Source organism: Somniosus microcephalus, chromosome 3, assembly GCF_052327205.1.
Source record: "Somniosus microcephalus isolate GS21.2 chromosome 3, FLI_Smic_1.0, whole genome shotgun sequence".
NCBI classification, from domain to species: domain Eukaryota; kingdom Metazoa; phylum Chordata; class Chondrichthyes; order Squaliformes; family Somniosidae; genus Somniosus; species Somniosus microcephalus.
The window spans coordinates 228,825,869-228,853,161 of record NC_140989.1 but is presented as its reverse complement, the minus strand read 5'-3'; the positions used below and the strand labels follow the sequence as shown (position 1 = coordinate 228,853,161).

Below are 27,293 nucleotides of genomic sequence, written 5' to 3'. Positions count from 1 at the left end.
TGTCTGTTTCCTTTTGGCAGTCCTGATACCCTTTTTTAGGTTGGTCCTAGCTGCACTGTAAGCCGCCGCGTCGCCAGATTTAAATGCTGCGTCGCGTGCTTTCAACAGCGAGTGGACCTCTCCGTTCATCCAGGGTTTCTGGTTGGGGTATGTCCTGATATTTTTATGGGTCGTGACGACCTCGACGCAGCTGTTAATGTAGAATAGCACTGTGGATGCGTATTCCTCGATGTCATTATGGGCAAACATGCCCCAATCAGTGCATTCAAAGCAATCCTGAAGCTCCGAGACTGCCCCCTCTGGCCATACTTTCACTGATCTCACTGATGTTCTCACTCTTTTGATGAGCGGTTTGTATGCCGGGGCTAGAAACAGGGAGAGGTGGTCAGACTTCCCAAGGTGGGGGCAGGGAATGGCCTTATAAGCGTCTACAATGCTCGTGTAGACTTGATCCAGTGTGTTCTCCCCTCTTGTGGGGCAGGAAACATTCTGGTGGAATTTCAGTAGTACAGTTTTTAGGTTTATGTGATTGAAGTCCCCCGCGACGATAAAAGCTCCGTCTGGGTGCGCAGTTTGTTGTTCGCTGATGGCCCTGTAGAGGTCCTTCAGTGCTAGTTTGGCATTAGCGTGTGGTGGGATGTAGACCGCAGTGATGATAACAGCCGTGAATTCCCGAGGCAGGTAGAAGGGTCTGCACCTTACCATGAGGAATTCCAAATCAGCCGAGCAGGATCTATCGATTATGTCCATGTTAGTGCACCAGGCATTGTTAGTGTAAATGCACAAACCGCCTCCCTTGCTCTTACCGGAGTCTGCAGTTCTGTCAGCGTGGAAGACCGTGCGTCCTTCTAGTTGGATGGTGGTGTCAGGGATGCCGTTGTTCAACCAGGTCTCTGTGAAGATCATGGCGCAGCATTCCTTTGTCCTTTTCTGTGAGGAGAGATCAAGTTTGATCTCATCCATTTTGTTTTCTAGTGACCTGACGTTGGCCAGGAAAATACTTGGGAGGGTTTGTGTGGGGCCCTCTTCAGCCTGTTTTGGATACCTGCCCTCTTACCCCGCTTCTGCTTGCGTTCCCTGCGCGGTCTGCGGCGACTTCCAGCTGGGGAAGGACGCCACGCTGGTCCCGGGGGTCGGGCGATGTCGGGAGGCAGATCGATGTCGCCGAGTGTGAGCCGCACGCAGTCGGCCCCGCTGTCGAGGAGCATCTGCTGGCTGTACAGTAGGTCTGCCCTCAATTCCCGTATCAGCAGAGTCCAGAAGAGACTCAGAAGGAGGGTGAAAACGCTCAGTCTCGGGAGAGACAAAGCCGCTGCGTCCGTGTGCGCCGCCATTTTTTCTTTGTTTTTTTTGCCACTATTTTTTTTTGTCACTGTTGCCACCTGCCAAGATTGGGGTTACCAACAACAACTTGTATTTATATAGCGCCATTAATGTAATAAAACATAATGAGGTGCTTCACAGGAGCGTTATCAAACAACATTTGACACCAAGCCACATAAGGAGATAGTAGGGCAGATGACCAAAAGCTTGATCAAAGACAAAAGCAAAATACTGTGGATGCTGGAAATTTGAAATTAAAACAAAAATGCTGGAAATACTCAGCAGGTTAGGCAGTACATGTGGAGAGAGAGAAGCAGAGTTAACGTTCCTGGTCACTAACCTTTTGTCAGAACAGCTTGGTCAAAGAGGTAGATTTTAAGGAGCGTTTTAAAGGAGAGGTAGAGAAGCAGAGGGATTTAGAGAAAGAATTCCAGAGCTTACGGCCTTGGCAGCAGAAGGCATGGCCACCAATGGTGGAATGATGGAAATTGGGGATCCCATCCAATACAGGACCAAACTTTCCAGAAAGTAAGTCACTCTGCCTATTGTGCCATGGAGGCATTTATCATGTTTTTAATTGTTATGGCAAACTCCAGACCTCGAATGTTAATGCCATGTCCAAGCTAGCCTTTGACTGGTTTGGGTAAAAAGATGTGAATCTTATCTGCTGCTTTAGGCTTCCCCCCCCCCCACTCTCCCCCCCCCCCACTCTCCCCCCCCCCACACCCTCCCCCCCACTCCCCCCCCCACTCTTCTCCCCCCACACCCTCCCCCCCACTCTTCTCCCCCCCCACTCTTCTCCCCCCCACACCCCCCCCCCACTCTCTTCCCCCCCCCACTCTCTTCCCCCCCCCACTCTCTTCCCCCCCCCACTCTCTTCCCCCCCCCACTCTCTTCCCCCCCCCCACTCTCTTCCCCCCCCCCCCACTCTCTTCCCCCCCCCCACTCTCTTTCCCCCCCCCCCCACTCTCTTCCCCCCCCCCCCACTCTCTTCCCCCCCCCCACTCTCTTCCCCCCCCCACTCTCTTCCCCCCCCCCACTCTCTTCCCCCCCCCACTCTCTTCCCCCCCCCACTCTCTTCCCCCCCCCCACTCTCTTCCCCCCCCCCCACTCTCTTCCCCCCCCCCCACTCTCTTCCCCCCCCCCACTCTCTTCCCCCCCCCCACTCTCTTCCCCCCCCCCACTCTCTTCCCCCCCCCCACTCTCTTCCCCCCCCCCCACTCTCTTCCCCCCCCCCCACTCTCTTCCCCCCCCCCCACTCTCTTCCCCCCCCCACTCTCTTCCCCCCCCCCCACTCTTCCCCCCCCCAACTCTCCCCCCTCACCCCCCTAAAAGGGAGCGATTCCGAAGACCAGGAGGCAACTCTACAGAGGAACGCGGGAATCAGAGTTTTGGAGCAGCTTGAACGGGTGCCCGAGAGGGAAGGCTCATTGTCACATTGATGCCTTCTTTATGTTGGATCCCAAATGAAAATAGAGCAGCATTAGGAAACGTGATGTGAAGAGAAGGAAAATCTAAAGGCAGTATTTTGTGTTGAAACTACTCCATTGAATAGAGGAAAACAGTTGGTCTCACCAGTTGGTACAATCGTCCATTTGTCGTTTTTGACAATAAATTGAACGCAGCTATCCCTTCATTGATATTCAGACTTTTTGGGACTGGGCCTCACCTGAAAACTATTAGCCTTTCAAGCCCTGCCAGCTAAGATTATTGGTACTGGTAAGTCTGCAAAGAAACTTTATCTCCTCCTTCACTTCAGTTCCCTCTCATCCTCCATTTCTGTTTCTCACTTTACTTCATTTCTGTTTTCTGCTGGCTCCCCTCCTTCACTCTTGTTTTTACTCTTCCTTTATTTCTGTTTGTTTAGTTTCTGCCCTCCCTCACTTTCATCTCTCTCTCCTCCTTCACTTTTGTCTCTCTGCAAAACAGCTTGAATTTATATAGCACCTATAATGTGGAAAACATCCAAAGGCACTTTACAGAGGTGGGGGGGGGGAAAAGAAACAAACTAATGTGCCAAGCCATGGAGAGGTAAATGAAAGCTTGGGTTTTGAGAAGGTTTTTAAAGATAGAGAGAAACGGAGAGGCAGAAAGGTTTAGGGAAGGATTTCTAGAGACCAGGGTCAAGGCAGATGAAAGCTGCCATCAAAAAACGAAGCAGGGCAGGGCACGGCAGGGGGTGGGTGGAGAATACACAGAAGGCCACAGACAGAATACCAAAGGATGCAAAAGGATATATAGAGGGAGGTTGCAGAGATAAGATGTGGCCATGGTCACAGAAGGATTTGAAGTTGAGGCTAAGGTTTTTTAAATTAATGCATTGGAGGACAGAGAGCCAGTGGTGATGGCCAATCAGGACTTGATGTGGGACATGATACAGTTGGGTGGGTATTTAAACAAGTGGGGGGTTATGGAGGATGGGAGGCCGCCATGGAGAAAGTTGGAGAAATCGAGTCTAGAGGCAAGAGTCATGAAGGCATACGATGAATGTACAGGTGAGGTAAGGGTGGAGATGAAAGTAAATGGCTTTGGTAATAGCTAGGATGTGGGGTTTGAAACCCAGCTGTGGGTTGAAGATGCACAGTGGTTTCAGACGGCCTGGTTCAGTCCAAGAGTGTGGCTGTGATAGGAGATGGAGTCGATGGCAAGGGAGTGGTGTTTATACTAGGGGTTGAAAATCTTGGCTTTGGCCTTCCAAAAATTCAGTTGGAGCAAATTTTTGATTCATCCATGATATCAAACAAGCCTGTTTCTTTTGGAGCTATTCCATCACACCCAGGAGGGAGACCTAGCTTGAGGGTTTTGATGTGTATAATAAAATTCATGGTTTATGTCAAGTAAAGATTTGGTGAAGCTATTTTCTTCTATAATTTGAGGGAGCAGTGTCATCTTCCTATACCAAAATTCTTGCATATGGCATATACTTCCTGTTCACAAGAATTACTGCCTGTAAAGTTTTTAAAATCTGATTGGATACACGCCTGTTTTGGCAGCCAGATATTCGGGCAAGACTGATGCCACTTGAAGGCAATGGTGCACTCTTGCTGACGACAGCAGGGAAACTTTGGAAATTGAAAAAAATGAGAGGGCACTCAGGTTCTCGGATGCAGCTTTGGAGGCCCAGGTCCAGGCTATTGCCTGGAGGAGGGAGATTCTAGGTGGGTGCAGAAAGCCCTCCAAGCGACACATCCACTGCCTGTGGGAAGAGGTCGTAGAGGAGGTCAATGCCAGGAGCTCAGCCCCAAGGACATGACTGCAATGGAAAAAAAAATTCAATGACTTCACCAAAGTTGTCAAGGTAAGAATCTTACCTCTCATCAATTACTCTTTCCTCATACCTGCAACCAGACTACTCACAACACTCCCCTCCCCCACTTAACTCTCCGACAATCACTGCACATTTCACTCCACCTCCTTCTCCTACTCTCACCACTATTGCAACCCTCACTTCCCACACCTTGCATCTTACATACAACATACTATTCGACCACTTGAGACATTCTCCAAACAGCTCACAAGGATGTCACTAACACACCTTCTTGCAGGAGGAGGTTGCGCACAATATGCAGGACTGGAAGAGGCAGAGCCCACCTGTACACCCCTTCCCCTCTGGAAGACAACGTGCTGGACATCATGTGGGGACATCATGACCATGGCGAGTGGCAACGCTGTAAGTGCAGTCATGCAGTTTCCTCGCACCGTATTGTCTTTTTCCATTTCCATCTTCTATCTCACCCAACACTCTGCATAATAAACTGCAGCTGCTTTTAGCAGCCACTCATCCCTCTCTGCTCTCCCTTCACACTAAAGGTAACCCTTGTCCCTCTCTTTCATTTCAGCTGCCGAAAATATCAAGGCTTTACTTTAGGAAGAGGAGGTCAACCTTCCTGAAAATACTGCGTCACTCAATCTGGCCTGAGCAAATACCAGCTGAGAGACTGGCACCATGCATACCATAGAGGGTAGGTTAGAGGAGGGTTCTTCACGTGTTGAATCGCCAACCACAAGTGTGCAGGAGATAGGATGCCACAGATGCCAGCTCGCTGGAGGCGGTGATCACATACTAGTTCTGCTGTAGAGGACCCAGCTGCTGACTTCGAGGGCCTAGTCTACCAAAGAAGGCTGATGGACATACACCAGGAAATGTTAGATGTACTAGCCAGCCTGCAAGTGAGCTTGCATGCAATGGCTCAGAGCTCCAACTTAGGTCGGGACGTCGCGCAGAGCATGGAGACCATCCTATCCAAAATGTAGCGAGTGGTCAGCTCCATGAAATCAACAGTGGTGTCCACCATGATGGAGCCTCTGCTGGCAGCTCAGACTGGTGCCATAGAAGCTACTGCTGCCATCTTGGCTCTGGGAGCCAATGATGATGGGATATTGCATGACATCACAAGTGTCTTCAACGGAACCTCAGTAGGTTTCCACCTACCAAGGTGTGGTCACTGTGGATACAGCAGAGGAACAAGCACACAAGACAGGCACGAAAGGGTTGCACAATGATTCTCAATCATTCCTGTTATATTTTATACACAGCTGGAATTGTTGGATTCATTTTTTGGGGGGATTTGTGGGACTGTTGGTGTATTGGGGATGGTTCACGTGATGCGCTCTTGGATGAGTTGCTCTCTAGGAGCTCTGGCAGTTTGCGACATAATGGTTGATGCTCCATATGCTCATCCTCCTCCTCCTGCACTGCTTGCTGCCCAGGTGGTGGTAAGAGATGGTGCCACATTATCACAACCACATTTATGGAAGATAGGAGGAGTAGGCCATTTGGCCCCTTGAGCCTGCTATATAGACTGGAATTTTTTGAGGATGTAACTGGTAGAATAGATAAGGGAGAACCAGTGGATGTGGTGTATTTGGACTTTCAGAAGGCTTTCGATAAGGTCCCGCATAAGAGATTAGCGTGTAAAGTTAAGGCACATGGGATTGGGGGCAAGGTACTGACACTTGGATAGAGAACTGGTTGGCAGACAGAAAGCAAAGAGTTGTAATAAACAGGTCTTTTTCCGAGTGGCTGCAGCGACTAGTGGGGTACCGCAGGGATCGGTCCTAGGACCCCAGCTATTCACAATATATATTAATGATCTAGACGAGGGAACTAGATGTAATATCTCCAAGTTTGCAGACGACATAAAGCTGGGTGGGCGTGTGTGCTGTGAGGAGGATGCAGAGAAACTCCAGTATGATTTGGACAGGTAGGGTGATTGGGCAGATGCATGGCAGATGCACTATAAAGTGGATAAATGCGAGGTTATCCACTTTGGTGGCAAAAACAGGAAGGCAGATTATTATCTGAACAGCAATAGATTGGGAGAAGGGGAAGTGCAACGAGACCTGGGTGTCCTTGTGCACCAGTCGCTGAAGGTAAGCATACAGGTGCAGCAGGCGGTTAAGAAGGCAAATGGTATGTTGGCCTTCATAGCGAGAGTAACCTTGAGTATTGTGTGCAGTTTTGGTCGCCTTATCTGAGGAAGGATGTTCTTGCCATGGAGGGAGTGCAGCGAAGATTGACCAGACTGATACCTGGGATGGCAGGAATGACGTATGAGGAGAGATTGGGTCGATTGGGCTTATATTCGCTGGAGTTTAGAAGAATGAGAGGGGATCTCATTGAAACTTATAAAATTCTAACAGGACTAGACAGACTAGATGCAGGAAGGATGTTCCCGATGGCGGGGAGTCCAGAACCAGGGGTCACAGTCTAAGGATAAGGGGTAAGCCATTTAGGACAGAGATGAGGAGGAATTTCTTCACCCAGAGAGTGGTGAACCTGTGGAATTCTCTACCACAGAAGGCAGTTGAGGCCAATTCATTAAATATATTCAAGAAGGAGTTAGATATATTTCTTAAGGCTAAAGGGATCAAGGGATATGGGGAGAAGACAGGGACGGGGTACTGAATTTGGATGATCAGCCATGATCTCATTGAATGGCGGAGCAGGCTCAAGGGGCTGAATGGCCTACTCCTGCTCCTATCTTCTATTGTTTCTATAGCGCCTTTAACGCACAGCAAAATGTCCCAAGGCACTTCAGCGGAGCGTTACCAAACAAAATTTGACACGAGCCCCATAAGGGGATATTAGTGCAGATGACCAAAAGCTTGGTCAAAGAGGTAGGTTTTAAGGTGCGTCTTAAAGGAGGAAAGAGAGATAGAAGCGGGGAGGTTTAGGGAGGGAATTCCAGAGCTTAGGGCCCAGGCAGCTGAAGGCACGGCCGCCAATGGTGAAGCGATTAAAATCGGAGATGCACAAGAGGCCAGAATTGGAGGAGCACAGAGATCTGAAGGTTTGAGGGCTGGAGGGGCGAGGCTATAGAAGGATTTAACACAAGGATGAGAATTTTAAAATTGAGGTGTTGCTTAACCGGGAGCCAATGTAGGTCAGCGAGCACAGGGGTGATGGCTGAATGGGTCTTGGTGCGAGTTAGGACATGGGCAGCAGAGTTATGGATGAGCTTAAGTTTATGGAGGGTGGAAGATGAGAGGCAGGCCAGGAATGCATTGGAACAGTCACGTCTAGAGGTAATGAAGGCGTGGATTGTTATGTAGCATGCAGTACATGACCACAAATCTGGATATATGGTCAAGCCTATACTGCAAAGCTCCTTCCAAGTGGTCTGGGCAACAGAAGCACTGCTTCAGCACGCATACAGTCTGCTCAATGATATTTCTGGTGGCAGCATGGCTCTCGTATGCCACCTCTGAGCCTCGGTGATCTGGCTTAAGCAGTGCACAGCAGAGATGTCGCTGATGTCACCTGCTGCAGCATGGAAAGAGCCTATTGCATGATGACCTTGACAACCACAGGCAGTGCTGTCCATGTCCTGGTTTGGCACTCCAGTTGTGGATGCAGCAGGTAGCATATGTAAGTGATGGCTTCCTTGGTGAAGCGAAGGCGTCTTGACATATTGCTCCTCTGTAGAGGTCTGAGAAGTACTCCCTGAAGACCCACTGTGGGTATGGGCTCCTCCCTAAGTGCCCTCTTTCTCCCGGCACTTTCCTGTCTTCTTTGCTGCTCCCCCTCGTCCTCCAGCCCCAAAGGAAGACCTACCAGACCACCCATGACTGCAATAAAACTGTACTGAAAGCAGTCCAGCAGCAGCAAAAACTGGTCAGGTTGTGTAATATAGAAAAGAGGCAAAAAAGCATCCAGAAGTTAACCAGCAGCCTAAAAGGACAAATCAGCAACTAATCTGTATGGAGTGGAAAAGTCCTTTAAATAGCACGGCTGAAGAGTCCTTGATGCCTGTTAATGCCATGACTTGTTGAGCAAGTTTGTCACGTGGCACGTCAGGTGCTGGGGCAGACCAATTTCACAAAAGGATCCTACAAGCAGCATGGGAGCCGTATTTAAATATAATTAGCATTTTAATACTTCCGTATTGCACCCCGGACGCTTACAGAGGAACCCAATCCAATATGGTGAGTGGTGCACTTTCACCACCTGCCGATTACACCCTTAGGCACCCGTTTCACCCTTGTAAAACTGGCAGTGATCAAATTTCCAGGCTGTTGTATTACATTGGCTCCCGGTTAAGCAACACCTCGATTTAAAAATTCTCATCCTTGTGTTAAATCCCTCTATAGCCTCGCCCCTCCAGCCCTCAAATCTTCAGATCTCTGTGCTCCTCCAATTCTGGCCTCTTGTGCATCCCCGATTTTAATCGCTTCACCATTGGCGGCCGTGCCTTCAGCTGCCTGGGCCCTAAGCTCTGAAATTCCCTCCCTAAACCTCTCCGCCTCTATCTCTCTTTCCTCCTTTAAGACGCACCTTAAAACCTACCTCTTTGACCAAGCTTTTGGTCATCTGCACTAATATCCCCTTATGGGGTTCATGTCAAATTTTGTTTGGTAACGCTCCGCTGAAGTGCCTTGGGACATTTTGCTATGCATTAAAGGCACTATAGAAACAATAGATCGGTCAAAATGGGTTCTAAAAAAAGTCTTCATTCTTTTGTTCATACTTGAAGGCCTGAGCCAGTCTCCCAAAAGCCTGGGTTTGTATGTGATATTTCTGCTCAAAGCTGAAGGCTTGTCATCTCAGCATGTGCAATGTGCATATTTTCCCAGATACACGAGTAGCACTAAAGCTAGCCAAATAAGAATGGAAGATGGAGCTTCAGTTTAACATCTCTTCTGAAAAATGGCAACTCTTTGACAGTGTCGCTCTTCCTCAGTACAGCAATAAAGTGCCAGCCTAGATTTTGAGCAAAAGTACATGGTAGGGCTTGAACCTACAACCTTCTGACTCCGAGACAATAGTACTACTAACGAAGCGAAGTTGACTGTTGGCTCAGTTGGTAGCATTGTCATCTCGCAGAGGACTACCAACTCAGCCAATAAAAACATTTGACTTTCCTTCCCCTTTAAGTATGAGAACAATGATAGACACAGAGTGGATTTTTTTCCCTCTACTGCACTAAGAGCCAGCACCAGGGGACTCCAGGTGAAGTGCGCCAAAGGTTGGACGTGTTGTCAATTTCCCTCTACCCTGCACCTGGCCCAAATCAGGAAACGCATCCTCTACTGTGCTTGTGCAAGATTTCCATTTCCCTCACCATCCATCCAGGTCAGCTTTCCTTCAAAGAGGCTGCAATGGATTAGCGCCCATATTTGAGGTAAGGGTCATATATTCTAAGTCACTGTCACATGTAGATACCAACTCCCATGAACCAAACCAAACCAAATCATTAATTAAAGCAGCACTTTCTTCAAGGAAAAAGTGTTCGGCAAACAGTTTCGCTTTAAGTCAGCTTATTTATTTAGCTACAGATTCAAGTTGATATAATACAATGTTTAAAAATGTAATTTAAATTTACATAGGTAACTCCATGCCACCAACATTCATGCAGCTGCAATAATATTCCTTAGCTGTCGGTATTTTAGTTTATAAGACGTAGGAGCAGGAGTAGGTCATTTGGCCCCTCGAGCCTGCTCCGCCATTCAATAAGATCAAGGCTGATCTGATCTTGGCCTCAACTCCACTTCCCTGCCCGCTCCCATAACGCTAGACTCCCTTATTGTTCAAAAATCTGTCTACCTCCACTTTAAATATATTCAATGGCCCAGCCTCCACAGCTCTCTGGGGAAGAGAATTCCAAAGATTCACGACCCTCAGAAGAAATTCCTCCTCATTTCCAATTTAAATGGGTGCCCCCTTATTCTGAAACTATGCCCCCGAGTTCTAGATTCCCCCACGAGGGGAAACATGCTCTCTGCATCTACCCTGTCAAGCCCCTTCAGAATCTTATATGTTTCAATAAGATCACCTCTCATTCTTCTAAACTCCAACGAGTATAGGCCCAACCTGCTCAACCTTTCTTCATAAGACAACCCCTTCATCTCCGGAATTAACCTCGTGAACCTTCTCTGAACTGCCTCCAATGCAATTATATCCTTCCTTAAATAAGGAGACCAAAACTATGCAGTACTCGAGGTGTGGTCTCACCAACGCCCTGTACAGTTGTAACAGGACTTCCCTACTTTTATACTCCATTCCCTTTGCAATAAAGGCCAACACTCCATTTGCCTTCCCAATTACTTGCTGTACCTGCATGCTAACTTTTTGTGATTCATGTACAAGGACCCCCAGATCCTGCTGTACCTCAGCATTTTGTAATCTTTCCCTATTTAAATAATAATTTGCTTTTTTATTTTTCCTACCAAAGTGGATAACCTTGCATTTTCCCACATTAAACTCCATCTGTCAGATTTTTGCCCACTCACTTAGCCTATCTATATCCCTTATTTCATTTATGATAATTAAAGAGAACTAGAACACTGAATGCTGGAAGCCTGAAATAAAAACAGAAAATGCTGAACAGACACAGTAAGTCAGTCAGCATATGAATCAAAAATAGGATAAAGTTTTAGGTGAGATCCTTCATCAAAATTCAGAAGCTATGTATTTCATTTATAAAATGGATTTCCTGTTAAATTCATTAATTCTCTGCAATTTCCCTCATTGATCAAACGCAGTGCAAATCATTTCATTTTTCTCAGAAGTTTTCACTCATGTTTACAGCCATTCTCTTCAATTTCCCTTTCAGGTCGGACTGGCAATACGGCATGTGCTATACGACTCCACAATCCACTGAACTTGTCAGTATCCAGGATATTGTACTGCCCAGTCTTGCCTGAGATGGAAAATTTCATCACAAGAAAATCATAGACTGTCTCCTCCAGAACTTCAAAGCTTAAACCTGGGTCTAGTTTTTGCTCATCCACTAAAACTGTGATCAATAGAGAAACATCCTTAAAGGCTGCATTTTCGTGATCGCAGTACTTGTAGAAAAGAAGGGTAGATGGGGGTGGGAGATCCTGGAAGTGATGAATAACAGCGGACTTTCTACCTTCACTGAACCCGGATGACAGCTGATTATCTAGATCTAGTTTCACTTCATCGCTGTTTAACAACTTTTTCCCAGATCCATCAATTTCCATAACCCTGGAATTGAAGGCCGAGGCATAAGCTCCGGCAATCCTGCTCGTGAGGCAACGCATGGTTTCCTCCGCATCCAGTGCAGCTGCAAACATTAAGATGGATGGCTCAGAATGCATGGTCCTGTTAACATGCTTCTGCAACATTATCCTGCTTCTTTTCCACAGCTGCTCTTCCTGACTTGGAAAACTCTTCTGCACCTTGCCAAAATTCTGCAAGAATACATTGAGGATTTTGCCCACAACTTCAGACTCTTGCTGGCTCTGAAAATTCAACAAGGAATAGGCGAAGAGAGATACCAACAGCATGCCTATCCATAAAAAACCAACACCGGATCGTTTCCCTATGGAGAGAGGAAAAAGGTGCAATAACTAACACAGGTAACCAAGGTTCACACAATAATGTCAAATTAAAATCCAGTGGGCAGTTACAAACCATAAAATAGCAGCTGGCTGCATAATAAATAGCAAGTTAAATAGTAAGTGAGGTATAAAAATAGTGCAGACAGCAAAGCAATATGAACAGTCTTAATCAAATCAGGAGATTCAGAAAGTCTATACTGAACAATGGATACCAAGCACTGATTCCAGACTGTAGCTTAATTGTGGGGTTCACAAGACATTGCAAATTGAGAGAGCAGCAGCTTATTCCCAGATAGTGCAATACAAAATTGAAATAACTGCCCACAGATAAACTATTATTTATCATACTGCTTTCCATTACTATTTTTTATATTTTCATTTTCCATTTGTATAATCATGTAGCACATGCAGATCGAACTCGATACGTGTTTGTACACACCATTGTTGCCAATACAGCGCGATCTTGCTGGCATCACCAGCAAAAAGCACAGAGTAGAGGTCAACTCTTGAGAGGGAAAACAGAAGCTCAGGTATCACTGGCTGCTCTCAAAAACTCAGTCACATTTTCTCACCATTCTTACTAAGTACAGGTTGATGTTGGTTTGCTTCCTCACTGATCTGCACCTCTTGCACATCTCCAATCGGTTTCTCATCATGTCTCAGTTTTTCACTTGTGCGATCTGAGTGAAACAGAAGAAACGAAGCTACGAACAATCAATGTTAATTCCAACACAGTTGCCCAATCCTCAAATCTTTGTGCAGACCCAGACAAAAAAAATCCCGGTAACTGATCTTGCAATCCGATGTGCTTTCAGATAGATTATATGTACAGTATGTCATAGGAGAATATGGTTATAGGATGCGCTCTAATTGAGGACTTCTGATCAGCAACAGGTATTGAGACTGAAGTTTCTCATTATCATCTGCTCTTTCTCTTTCCCAATATTCGATCAGTCTATAAATATACTCTCAGTACAGTAATAGTTCCCTTCTTAATCCTTAGAAAACAGATTCAGCTTTTCCACCATCCCCTAGAACATCCCGTGCTCTAGTGTTTCATTTACTACTGCCACCCCACCTCCCTTTTATCTTATTACAACCCTCCTTGATTTTTTTCCCCCCAACTTGTAAGTTGATAGGTCAGGCAACCACTCGGTTCAACATGTGGAATATTCCTCAAAAGCGCACACATTTTCTCACCAGTTTTACCTTGATCCAGTCGACACGAGTTTGCGCTCTCAGTATACTGCGACTCTGACTCCTTTGCCTTCAGCTTCTCATCATGTCTCCATTTCTCACTTGGGGATTCTCAGGAGAAACAAAAGATCAACGAATGTTAATTTCTTACAAATACTTTGCCAAGTCTGAAATCCTTCTCATTTCACAATCATAAAAATAGTTTCTAAAACCCTGAAATCCTTGTGCAGGCACATTCAAAAAGAAAATCTTACGAAGTGAGGCTGCAATCTGATCAAGTGCTTTTAGACAGGTTGTGTTTTTTTTAATTTATTCATTCACGGGATGTGGCATCGCTGGCAAGGCCAGCATTTATTGTCTATCATTGAGAAGGTGGTGGTGAGCCGCCATCTTGAACCGCTGCAGTCCATGTGATGAAGGTACTCCCACAGTGCTGCTAGGTAGGGAGTTCCAGGACTTTGACTCAGCAATGATGAAGGAACAGCGATATATCTCCATGTCAGCATGTTGTCTGACTTGGAGGTGGTGGTGTTCCCATCCTGCGCTTCTCCTTCTAGCCACGTATTGAGCTGAAATATCCTTCTATTTCTACTCTGACTAGCACGTGGCACTTACAGCAATCCTGAGATTACTACCTTTGACGTCCTATTTTTTAAATTTACCTCCTAACTCCCCATATTCAGCTTTTAGGACCTCATCCCGTTTTCTACCTATATCGTTGGTACCTATATGCACCACGACAACTGGTTGTTCACCCTCCCCCTCCAGAATGCTCTGCAGCCGCCCCGAGACATCCTTGACCCTTGCACCAGGGAGGCAACATACCAATAGGAGGGGGCCAAGGATAGATCGTTGGGGGACACCAGAGGTAACGATGCGGGAGCGGGAAGAGAAGCTGTTGCAGGTGATTCTCTGGCTACAATTAGATAGATAAGAATGGAACCAGGCGAGTGCAATAACACATGTACAACCCACATGCATCATTCCATGTGCTAGAGCTTCATTTATTACTGCCACCCCATCTCCCGTTTATCTTATTTTATCGGGCGATGTTACGGAGGTGGAAATAGGCGTTCTTAGTTATGCTGCAGATATGTGGTCGAAAGCTCGTTTCAGGGTCAGATATGACACCAAGTTTGTGAACAGTGTGGTTCAGCCTCAGACAGGTGTTAGGGAGAGCGATGGAGTCCGTGGCTAGGGAATGGAGTTTGTGGCAGGGACCGAAAACAATGGCTTCGGTCTTCCCAATATTTATTTGGAGACAATTTCTGCTCTGTCGGACAAGCAGTCAGACAATTTAGATACCGTGGAGGGGTTGAGAGAAGTGGTAGTGAGGTAGAAGTGGCTGTCGTCAGCGTACATGTGGAAACTGATGCTGTGTTTTCGGATGATGTCGCCAAGGGGCAACATGTAGAGGAGAAATAGAAACATAGAAGATAGGAGCAGGAGTCGGCCGTTCGGCCCCTCAGGCCTGTTCCGCCATTTAATGAGATCATGGCTGATCATCCAAATTCAGTGCCCTGTCCCTGCTTTCTCCCCATATCCCTTGATCCCTTTAGCCTTAAGAAATATATCTAACTCCTTTTTGAATATATTTAATAAGTTGGCCTCAACTGTCTTCTGTGGTAAAGAATTCCACAGGTTCACCACTCTCTGGGTGAAGAAATTCCTCCTCATCTCAGTCCTAAATGGCTTACCCCTTATCCTTAGACTGTGACCCCTGGTTCTGGACTCCACCGCCATCGGGAACATCCTTCCTGCATGTAGTCTGTCTAGTCCTGTTAGAATTTTATAAGTTTCAATGAGGTCCCCTCTCATTCTTCTAAACTCTTGCGAATATAAGCCTAATCGACTCAATCTCTCGTCATACGTCATTCCTGCCATCCCAAGTATCAGTCTGGTGAATCTTCGCTGCACTCCCTCCATGGCAAGAACATGCTTCCTCAGATAAGGCGACCAAAACTGCACACAATACTCAAGGTGTGGTCTCACCAAGGCCCTGTACAACTGCAGCAGGACATCCTTGCTCCTGTACTCGAATCCTCTCGCTATGAAGGCCAACATACCATTTGCCTTCTTAACCGCCTGCTGCACCTGCATGCTTACCTTCAGCGACTGGTGCACAAGGACACCCAGGTCTCGTTGCACTTCCCCTTTTCCCAATCTATTGCCGTTCTTCTTGTTTTTGTCACCAAAGTGGATAACCTCGCATTTATCCACATTATACTGCATCTGCCCTGCATCTGCCCTATCACCCTACCTGTCCAAATCATACTGGAGTTTCTCTGCATCCTCCTCACAGCACACACGCCCACCCAGCTTTGTGTCGTCTGCAAACTTGGGAGATATTACATCTAGTTCCCTCGTCTAGATCATTAATATATATTGTGAATAGCTGGGGTCCTAGCACCGATCCCCGAGGTACCCCACTAGTCACTGCCTGCCACTCGGAAAAAGACCCATTTATTCCAACTCTTTGCTTCCTGTCTGCCAACCAGTTCTCTATCCAAGTCAGTACCTTACCCCCACAATCCCATGTGCTTTAACTTTGCACGCCAATCTTTTATGCGGGACCTTGTCGAAAGCCTTCTGAAAGTCCAAATACACCACATCCACTGGTTCTCCTTTATCTATTCTACCAGTTACATCCTCAAAAAATTCCAGTAGATTAGTCAAGCATGATTTACCTTTTGTAAATCCATGTTGACTTTGTCCGATCCTGTCACTGTTTTCCAAGTGCTCTGCTATTACATCTTTTATAATGGACTCTAGCATTTTCCCCACTACCGATGTCAGGCTTACCGGTCTATAATTCCCCATTTTCTCTCTACCACCTTTTTAAAATAGTGGGGTTACATTAGCTACCCTCCAATCCATGGGAACTATTCCAGAGTCTATAGAATTTTGGAAGATGACCAGCAATACATCTACTATTTCTAGGGCCACTTCCTTAAGTACCCTAGGATGTAGATTATCAGGCCCTGGGGATTTATCTGCCTTCAATCCCGTCAATTTCCCGAACACCATTTCCCTACAAATGCTGATTTCATTCAATTCCTCCCTCTCATTAGACCCTATGTTCCCCAAAATCTCTGGAAGGTTATTTGTGTCCTCCTTTGCTTCTGTCTTCACAAAGGATGTATTTAATTGGTCAGCCATGTCTTTGTTCCCCATGATAAATTCCCCTGATTCTGACTGCAAGGGACCTACACTTGACTTCACCAATCTTTTTCTCTTCACACATCTATAGAAGCTTTTACAGTCAGTTTTTATGTTCCCTGCAAGCTTACTCTCATATTCTATTTCCCCCCTCTTAATTAATCCCTTTGTCCTCCTTTGCTGAATCCTAAACTGCTCCCAATCCTCAGTTTTGCTGCTTTTTCTGGCCAATTTATATGTCCTCTCCTTGGATCTTATGCTATCCCTAATTTCCCTCGTTAGCCACAGTTGAGTCACCTTTATTGTTTTATTTTTATGCCAAACAGTGATCAACAAATTCTGTAGTTCATCCATGCGGTCTTTAAATGTTTGCCATTTCCTATCCACCGTGAACCCTTTAAGTAACGTTCCTCAATCCATCCTAGCCAACTCGCGCCTCATACCATCGTAGTTTCCTTTATTTAAATTCAGGACCCTAGTCTCTGAGTCAACTACTTCACTCTCCATTTTAATGACGAATTCTATCCTATTATAATCGCTTCTCCCCAAGGGGCCTCGCACAACATTGCTAATTAATCCTTTCTCATTACATAATACCTAGTCTAAGATGGCCTGATCTCTAGTTGGTTCCTCGACATATTGGTCCAGGAAACCATCCCGTATACACTCTAGGAATTCCTCCTCCACAGTACTGTTACTAATTTGGTTAGCCCAATCTATATGTAGATTAAAGTCACCCATGATAACTGCTGTGCCCTTATTGCACGCGTCTCTAATTTCCCGTTTAATGCCATCCCCAACCTCAGCATTACTGTTTGGGGGTCTGTATACAACTCCCACTAACGTTTTCTGCCCCTTGGTATTTCTCAGCTCTACCCATACAGATTCCACATCATCAGAGCTAATATCCTTCCTTACTATTGTGTTAATCTCCTCTTTAACCAGCAATGCTACCCCACCTCCTTTTCCTTTTTGCCTGTCCTTCCTGAATATTGAATACCCCTGGATGTTGAATTCCTAGCCTTGGTCACCCTGGAGCCATGTCTCTGTAATTCCAATTACATCATATCCGTTTACATCTATTTGCGCAGCTAATTCATCCACCTTATTACAAATGCTCCTCGCATTAAGACACAAAGCCTTCAGGCTTGTTTTTTTAACACTCTTGGTCCTTTTAGAATTATTATTTACTGTAGCCCTCTTTGATTTACACCCTTGATTTCTCTGCCTTCCACTTTTGCTTTTATCCTTCCAGTCTTTTGTTTCTATCCTTGCTTCCCTTTCCTCTGTCTCCCTGCACAGTTTCCCAGCCCCCTGCCATTTTAGTTTAAACCCTCCCCAACAGCACGAGCAAACACTCCCCCCTAGGACATCGGTCCCGGTCCCGCCCAGGTGCAAACCGTCCAGTTTGTACTGGTCCCACCTCCCCCAGAACCGGTTCCAATGTCCCAGGAATTTGAATCCCTCCCCCTTGCACCATTCCTCTAGCCACGTATTCAGCTGAAATATCCTTCTATTTCTACTCTGACTAGCACGTGGCACTGGTAGCAATCCTGAGATTACTACCTTTGACGTCCTATTTCTTAATTTACCTCCTCCCTATATTCAGCTTTTAGGACCTCATCCCGTTTTTTACCTATATCGTTGGTACCTATGTGCACCACGACAACTGGTTGTTCACCCTCCCCCTCCAGAATGCCCTGCAGCCGCCCCGAGACATCCTTGACCCTTGCACCAGGGAGGCAACATACCAATAGGAGGGGGCCAAGGATAGATCCTTGGGGGACACCAGAGGTAACGATGCGGGAGCGGGAAGAGAAGCCGTTGCAGGTGATTCTCTGGCTACGATTAGATAGATAAGAATGGAACCAGGCGAGTGCAATAACACATGTACAACCCACATGTATCATCCCATGTTCTAGTGCTTCATTTATTACTGCCACCCCACCTCCCTTTTATCTTATCGCTTCGTGGTCTTTCTTTCAACTTCAAACTCGATAGGTCAGGCACCCACTTTGTCCAACTGGCAGAATATTCCTCAAAAACAGACACGTTTTGTCACCATTCTTACCAAGTTCATGTTGACGTTGGTTTGCTTCCTCACTGATCTGCAACTCTTGCACATCTCCTATCGGCTTCTCATCATGTCTCCGATTTTCACTTGGGGATTCTCAGGAGAAACAGAAGATCAACCAATGTTAATTTCTTACAAATAGTTGCCCGAGTCTGACATCCTTCTCTTTTCACAATCATAAAAATAGTTTCTAAAACCCTGAAATCTTTGTGCAGGCACATTCAAGAAAAAAAATCTTTCTAACTGATCTTGCAATCCGATATAACAACAGAAAGTGCTGGAAACACTCAGCAGGTCAGGCAGCATCGAGGAGAGAGAAACAGAGTTAACGTTTCGGGTCGTACCCTTCGTCCAACACGTGGAATATTCCTCAAAAACACCGACACATTTTCACCTTGATCAGGTTGACACCAGTTTGCACCCTCAGTATTGCCTGAGCAGCTTTTGGACAAAAGATGTGGACGATAATGTACAGCAGAAAGTAATCCAATTAAGAGGTTCTGATGACAGCAGTTTCTCACTATCATCTGCCCTATCTCTTTTCCGATATTCACTAGTCTGTCATACTCTCAGTACAGTAATAGTTCCCTTCTTACTCCTTAGAAAATGGATTCAGCTTCTCCACCATCTCTTGTATCATCCCATGTTTGAGTGCTGCATTTATTACTGCCACCCCACATCCCTTCTGTCTTATTTTATCGTTATTCAATCTTTTGTTAAACTTGAAATGTTAAGCTTCCAGTCGTGCCATAGCATCAGTCACGTCTCTGCCAACGCTATTATTTCAAATCACCGAGCCCAGAGAGCATTTGGACCTCTTACTTATCAATTTTGTTCACGTTATTTTGTGCAATAACAACAACAACTTGTATTTATATAGCGCCTTTAACATAGTAAAACGTCCCAAGGCGCTTCACAGGAGTATTAAGAGAGAAAACATTTGACACCGAGCCACATAAGGAGAAATTAGGGCAGGTGACCAAAAGCTTGGTCAAAGAGGTAGGTTTTAAGGAGCTTCATAAAGGAGGAAACAGAGGTAGCGAGTCGGAGAGGTTCAGGCAGGGAATTCCAGAGCTTAGGGCCTAGGCAACAGAAGGCACGGCCACCAATGGTTGAGCGATTATAATCAGGGATGCTCAAGAGGCCAGAATTAGAGGAGCGCAGATATCGCGGGGGGTTGTGGGGCTCAAGGAGATTACGGAGATAGGGAGGGGCGAGGCCATGGAGGGATTTGAAAACAAGGATGAGAATTTTGAAATCGAGGCACTGCTTAGCCGGGAGCCAATGTAGGTCAGCGAACACAGGTGTGATGGGTGAACAGGACTTGGTGCGAGTTTGGACACGGGCAGCCGAATTTTGGATCACCTCAAGGTTACGTAGGGTAGAATGTGGGATGCCAGCCAGGAGTGCGTTGGAATAGTCAAGTCTAGAGGTGACAAAGGCGTGGATGAGGGTTTCAGCAGCGGATGAGCTGAGGCAAGGGCAGAGACGGGCGATGTTACGGAGGTGGAAATAGGCGTTCTTAGTTATGCTGCGGATATGTGGTCGAAAGCTCGTTTCAGGGTCAGATATGACACCAAGTTTGTGAACAGTGTGGTTTAGCCTCAGACAGGTGTTAGGGAGAGCGATGGAGTCCGTGGCTAGGGAATGGAGTTTGTGGCAGGGACCGAAAACAATGGCTTCGGTCTTCCCAATATTTATTTGGAGACAATTTCTGCTCTGTCGGACAAGCAGTCAGACAATTTAGATACCGTGGAGGGGTTGAGAGAAGTGGTAGTGAGGTAGAAGTGGTAGTGAGGTAGAAGTGGCTGTCGTCAGCGTACATGTGGAAACTGATGCTGTGTTTTCGGATGATGTCGCCAAGGGGCAACATGTAGAGGAGAAATAGAAACATAGAAGATAGGAGCAGGAGTCGGCCGTTCGGCCCCTCAGGCCTGTTCCGCCATTTAATGAGATCATGGCTGATCATCCAAATTCAGTGCCCTGTCCCTGCTTTCTCCCCATATCCCTTGATCCCTTTAGCCTTAAGAAATATATCTAACTCCTTTTTGAATATATTTAATAAGTTGGCCTCAACTGTCTTCTGTGGTAAAGAATTCCACAGGTTCACCACTCTCTGGGTGAAGAAATTCCTCCTCATCTCAGTCCTAAATGGCTTACCCCTTATCCTTAGACTGTGACCCCTGGTTCTGGACTCCACCGCCATCGGGAACATCCTTCCTGCATGTAGTCTGTCTAGTCCTGTTAGAATTTTATAAGTTTCAATGAGGTCCCCTCTCATTCTTCTAAACTCTTGCGAATATAAGCCTAATCGACTCAATCTCTCGTCATACGTCATTCCTGCCATCCCAAGTATCAGTCTGGTGAATCTTCGCTGCACTCCCTCCATGGCAAGAACATGCTTCCTCAGATAAGGCGACCAAAACTGCACACAATACTCAAGGTGTGGTCTCACCAAGGCCCTGTACAACTGCAGCAGGACATCCTTGCTCCTGTACTCGAATCCTCTCGCTATGAAGGCCAACATACCATTTGCCTTCTTAACCGCCTGCTGCACCTGCATGCTTACCTTCAGCGACTGGTGCACAAGGACACCCAGGTCTCGTTGCACTTCCCCTTTTCCCAATCTATTGCCGTTCTTCTTGTTTTTGTCACCAAAGTGGATAACCTCGCATTTATCCACATTATACTGCATCTGCCATGCATCTGCCCTATCACCCTACCTGTCCAAATCATACTGGAGTTTCTCTGCATCCTCCTCACAGCACACACGCCCACCCAGCTTTGTGTCGTCTGCAAACTTGGGAGATATTACATCTAGTTCCCTCGTCTAGATCATTAATATATATTGTGAATAGCTGGGGTCCTAGCACCGATCCCCGAGGTACCCCACTAGTCACTGCCTGCCACTCGGAAAAAGACCCGTTTATTCCAACTCTTTGCTTCCTGTCTGCCAACCAGTTCTCTATCCAAGTCAGTACCTTACCCCCACAATCCCATGTGCTTTAACTTTGCACGCCAATCTTTTATGCGGGACCTTGTCGAAAGCCTTCTGAAAGTCCAAATACACCACATCCACTGGTTCTCCTTTATCTATTCTACCAGTTACATCCTCAAAAAATTCCAGTAGATTAGTCAAGCATGATTTACCTTTTGTAAATCCATGTTGACTTTGTCCGATCCTGTCACTGTTTTCCAAGTGCTCTGCTATTACATCTTTTATAATGGACTCTAGCATTTTCCCCACTACCGATGTCAGGCTTACCGGTCTATAATTCCCCATTTTCTCTCTACCACCTTTTTAAAATAGTGGGGTTACATTAGCTACCCTCCAATCCATGGGAACTATTCCAGAGTCTATAGAATTTTGGAAGATGACCAGCAATACATCTACTATTTCTAGGGCCACTTCCTTAAGTACCCTAGGATGTAGATTATCAGGCCCTGGGGATTTATCTGCCTTCAATCCCGTCAATTTCCCGAACACCATTTCCCTACAAATGCTGATTTCATTCAATTCCTCCCTCTCATTAGACCCTATGTTCCCCAAAATCTCTGGAAGGTTATTTGTGTCCTCCTTTGCTTCTGTCTTCACAAAGGATGTATTTAATTGGTCAGCCATGTCTTTGTTCCCCATGATAAATTCCCCTGATTCTGACTGCAAGGGACCTACACTTGACTTCACCAATCTTTTTCTCTTCACACATCTATAGAAGCTTTTACAGTCAGTTTTTATGTTCCCTGCAAGCTTACTCTCATATTCTATTTCCCCCCTCTTAATTAATCCCTTTGTCCTCCTTTGCCGAATCCTAAACTGCTCCCAATCCTCAGTTTTGCTGCTTTTTCTGGCCAATTTATATGTCCTCTCCTTGGATCTTATGCTATCCCTAATTTCCCTCGTTAGCCACAGTTGAGTCACCTTTATTGTTTTATTTTTATGCCAAACAGTGATCAACAAATTCTGTAGTTCATCCATGCGGTCTTTAAATGTTTGCCATTGCCTATCCACCGTGAACCCTTTAAGTAACGTTCCTCAATCCATCCTAGCCAACTCGCGCCTCATACCATCGTAGTTTCCTTTATTTAAATTCAGGACCCTAGTCTCTGAGTCAACTACTTCACTCTCCATTTTAATGACGAATTCTATCCTATTATAATCGCTTCTCCCCAAGGGGCCTCGCACAACATTGCTAATTAATCCTTTCTCATTACATAATACCTAGTCTAAGATGGCCTGATCTCTAGTTGGTTCCTCGACATATTGGTCCAGGAAACCATCCCGTATACACTCTAGGAATTCCTCCTCCACAGTACTGTTACTAATTTGGTTAGCCCAATCTATATGTAGATTAAAGTCACCCATGATAACTGCTGTGCCCTTATTGCACGCGTCTCTAATTTCCCGTTTAATGCCATCCCCAACCTCAGCATTACTGTTTGGGGGTCTGTATACAACTCCCACTAACGTTTTCTGCCCCTTGGTATTTCTCAGCTCTACCCATACAGATTCCACATCATCAGAGCTAATATCCTTCCTTACTATTGTGTTAATCTCCTCTTTAACCAGCAATGCTACCCCACCTCCTTTTCCTTTTTGCCTGTCCTTCCTGAATATTGAATACCCCTGGATGTTGAATTCCTAGCCTTGGTCACCCTGGAGCCATGTCTCTGTAATTCCAATTACATCATATCCGTTTACATCTATTTGCGCAGCTAATTCATCCACCTTATTACAAATGCTCCTCGCATTAAGACACAAAGCCTTCAGGCTTGTTTTTTTAACACTCTTGGTCCTTTTAGAATTATTATTTACTGTAGCCCTGTTTGATTTACACCCTTGATTTCTCTGCCTTCCACTTTTGCTTTTATCCTTCCAGTCTTTTGTTTCTATCCTTGCTTCCCTTTCCTCTGTCTCCCTGCACAGTTTCCCAGCCCCCTGCCATTTTAGTTTAAACCCTCCCCAACAGCACGAGCAAACACTCCCCCCTAGGACATCGGTCCCGGTCCCGCCCAGGTGCAAACCGTCCAGTTTGTACTGGTCCCACCTCCCCCAGAACCGGTTCCAATGTCCCAGGAATTTGAATCCCTCCCCCTTGCACCATTCCTCTAGCCACGTATTCAGCTGAAATATCCTTCTATTTCTACTCTGACTAGCACGTGGCACTGGTAGCAATCCTGAGATTACTACCTTTGACGTCCTATTTCTTAATTTACCTCCTAACTCCCTATATTCAGCTTTTAGGACCTCATCCCGTTTTTTACCTATATCGTTGGTACCTATGTGCACCACGACAACTGGTTGTTCACCCTCCCCCTCCAGAATGCCCTGCAGCCGCCCCGAGACATCCTTGACCCTTGCACCAGGGAGGCAACATACCAATAGGAGGGGGCCAAGGATAGATCCTTGGGGGACACCAGAGGTAACGATGCGGGAGCGGGAAGAGAAGCCGTTGCAGGTGATTCTCTGGCTACGATTAGATAGATAAGAATGGAACCAGGCGAGTGCAATAACACATGTACAACCCACATGTATCATCCCATGTTCTAGTGCTTCATTTATTACTGCCACCCCACCTCCCTTTTATCTTATCGCTTCGTGGTCTTTCTTTCAACTTCAAACTCGATAGGTCAGGCACCCACTTTGTCCAACTGGCAGAATATTCCTCAAAAACAGACACGTTTTGTCACCATTCTTACCAAGTTCATGTTGACGTTGGTTTGCTTCCTCACTGATCTGCAACTCTTGCACATCTCCTATCGGCTTCTCATCATGTCTCCGATTTTCACTTGGGGATTCTCAGGAGAAACAGAAGATCAACCAATGTTAATTTCTTACAAATAGTTGCCCGAGTCTGACATCCTTCTCTTTTCACAATCATAAAAATAGTTTCTAAAACCCTGAAATCTTTGTGCAGGCACATTCAAGAAAAAAAATCTTTCTAACTGATCTTGCAATCCGATATAACAACAGAAAGTGCTGGAAACACTCAGCAGGTCAGGCAGCATCGAGGAGAGAGAAACAGAGTTAACGTTTCGGGTCGTACCCTTCGTCCAACACGTGGAATATTCCTCAAAAACACCGACACATTTTCACCTTGATCAGGTTGACACCAGTTTGCACCCTCAGTATTGCCTGAGCAGCTTTTGGACAAAAGATGTGGACGATAATGTACAGCAGAAAGTAATCCAATTAAGAGGTTCTGATGACAGCAGTTTCTCACTATCATCTGCCCTATCTCTTTTCCGATATTCGCTAGTCTGTCATACTCTCAGTACAGTAATAGTTCCCTTCTTACTCCTTAGAAAATGGATTCAGCTTCTCCACCATCTCTTGTATCATCCCATGTTTGAGTGCTGCATTTATTACTGCCACCCCACATCCCTTCTGTCTTATTTTATCGTTATTCAATCTTTTGTTAAACTTGAAATGTTAAGCTTCCAGTCGTGCCATAGCATCAGTCACGTCTCTGCCAACGCTATTATTTCAAATCACCGAGCCCAGAGAGCATTTGGACCTCTTACTTATCAATTTTGTTCACGTTATTTTGTGCAATAACAACAACAACTTGTATTTATATAGCGCCTTTAACATAGTAAAACGTCCCAAGGCGCTTCACAGGAGTATTAAGAGAGAAAACATTTGACACCGAGCCACATAAGGAGAAATTAGGGCAGGTGACCAAAAGCTTGGTCAAAGAGGTAGGTTTTAAGGAGCTTCATAAAGGAGGAAACAGAGGTAGCGAGTCGGAGAGGTTCAGGCAGGGAATTCCAGAGCTTAGGGCCTAGGCAACAGAAGGCACGGCCACCAATGGTTGAGCGATTATAATCAGGGATGCTCAAGAGGCCAGAATTAGAGGAGCGCAGATATCGCGGGGGGTTGTGGGGCTCAAGGAGATTACGGAGATAGGGAGGGGCGAGGCCATGGAGGGATTTGAAAACAAGGATGAGAATTTTGAAATCGAGGCACTGCTTAGCCGGGAGCCAATGTAGGTCAGCGAACACAGGTGTGATGGGTGAACAGGACTTGGTGCGAGTTTGGACACGGGCAGCCGAATTTTGGATCACCTCAAGGTTACGTAGGGTAGAATGTGGGATGCCAGCCAGGAGTGCGTTGGAATAGTCAAGTCTAGAGGTGACAAAGGCGTGGATGAGGGTTTCAGCAGCGGATGAGCTGAGGCAAGGGCAGAGACGGGCGATGTTACGGAGGTGGAAATAGGCGTTCTTAGTTATGCTGCGGATATGTGGTCGAAAGCTCGTTTCAGGGTCAGATATGACACCAAGTTTGTGAACAGTGTGGTTTAGCCTCAGACAGGTGTTAGGGAGAGCGATGGAGTCCGTGGCTAGGGAATGGAGTTTGTGGCAGGGACCGAAAACAATGGCTTCGGTCTTCCCAATATTTATTTGGAGACAATTTCTGCTCTGTCGGACAAGCAGTCAGACAATTTAGATACCGTGGAGGGGTTGAGAGAAGTGGTAGTGAGGTAGAAGTGGTAGTGAGGTAGAAGTGGCTGTCGTCAGCGTACATGTGGAAACTGATGCTGTGTTTTCGGATGATGTCGCCAAGGGGCAACATGTAGAGGAGAAATAGAAACATAGAAGATAGGAGCAGGAGTCGGCCGTTCGGCCCCTCAGGCCTGTTCCGCCATTTAATGAGATCATGGCTGATCATCCAAATTCAGTGCCCTGTCCCTGCTTTCTCCCCATATCCCTTGATCCCTTTAGCCTTAAGAAATATATCTAACTCCTTTTTGAATATATTTAATAAGTTGGCCTCAACTGTCTTCTGTGGTAAAGAATTCCACAGGTTCACCACTCTCTGGGTGAAGAAATTCCTCCTCATCTCAGTCCTAAATGGCTTACCCCTTATCCTTAGACTGTGACCCCTGGTTCTGGACTCCACCGCCATCGGGAACATCCTTCCTGCATGTAGTCTGTCTAGTCCTGTTAGAATTTTATAAGTTTCAATGAGGTCCCCTCTCATTCTTCTAAACTCTTGCGAATATAAGCCTAATCGACTCAATCTCTCGTCATACGTCATTCCTGCCATCCCAAGTATCAGTCTGGTGAATCTTCGCTGCACTCCCTCCATGGCAAGAACATGCTTCCTCAGATAAGGCGACCAAAACTGCACACAATACTCAAGGTGTGGTCTCACCAAGGCCCTGTACAACTGCAGCAGGACATCCTTGCTCCTGTACTCGAATCCTCTCGCTATGAAGGCCAACATACCATTTGCCTTCTTAACCGCCTGCTGCACCTGCATGCTTACCTTCAGCGACTGGTGCACAAGGACACCCAGGTCTCGTTGCACTTCCCCTTTTCCCAATCTATTGCCGTTCTTCTTGTTTTTGTCACCAAAGTGGATAACCTCGCATTTATCCACATTATACTGCATCTGCCATGCATCTGCCCTATCACCCTACCTGTCCAAATCATACTGGAGTTTCTCTGCATCCTCCTCACAGCACACACGCCCACCCAGCTTTGTGTCGTCTGCAAACTTGGGAGATATTACATCTAGTTCCCTCGTCTAGATCATTAATATATATTGTGAATAGCTGGGGTCCTAGCACCGATCCCCGAGGTACCCCACTAGTCACTGCCTGCCACTCGGAAAAAGACCCATTTATTCCAACTCTTTGCTTCCTGTCTGCCAACCAGTTCTCTATCCAAGTCAGTACCTTACCCCCACAATCCCATGTGCTTTAACTTTGCACGCCAATCTTTTATG

The 27,293-nt window shown here is 46.1% G+C and overlaps 1 protein-coding gene across 2 annotated transcripts in view; it reads right to left on the bottom strand.

Moving 5' to 3' along the window:
* Positions 1-10,066: 10,066 nt before the first annotated feature.
* LOC147121756 (uncharacterized) overlaps positions 10,067-27,293 on the bottom strand; it is a 50,572-nt gene continuing 33,345 nt past the window's right edge. Inside the window, exons 8-12 of one of the 2 annotated variants that reach the window (XM_085982248.1) lie at positions 24,260-24,358; positions 18,560-18,658; positions 13,333-13,440; positions 12,705-12,812; positions 10,067-12,113 (exon numbers count right to left, since the gene is read on the bottom strand). In XM_085982248.1, coding sequence (XP_085838374.1) covers positions 11,338-12,113; positions 12,705-12,812; positions 13,333-13,440; positions 18,560-18,658; positions 24,260-24,358 — 1,190 coding nt within the window. In that variant the 3' untranslated portion in view covers positions 10,067-11,337. The remainder of the gene's footprint in view (positions 12,114-12,704; positions 12,813-13,332; positions 13,441-18,559; positions 18,659-24,259; positions 24,359-27,293) is intronic. The other variant, XM_085982249.1, reaches the window with a different exon arrangement.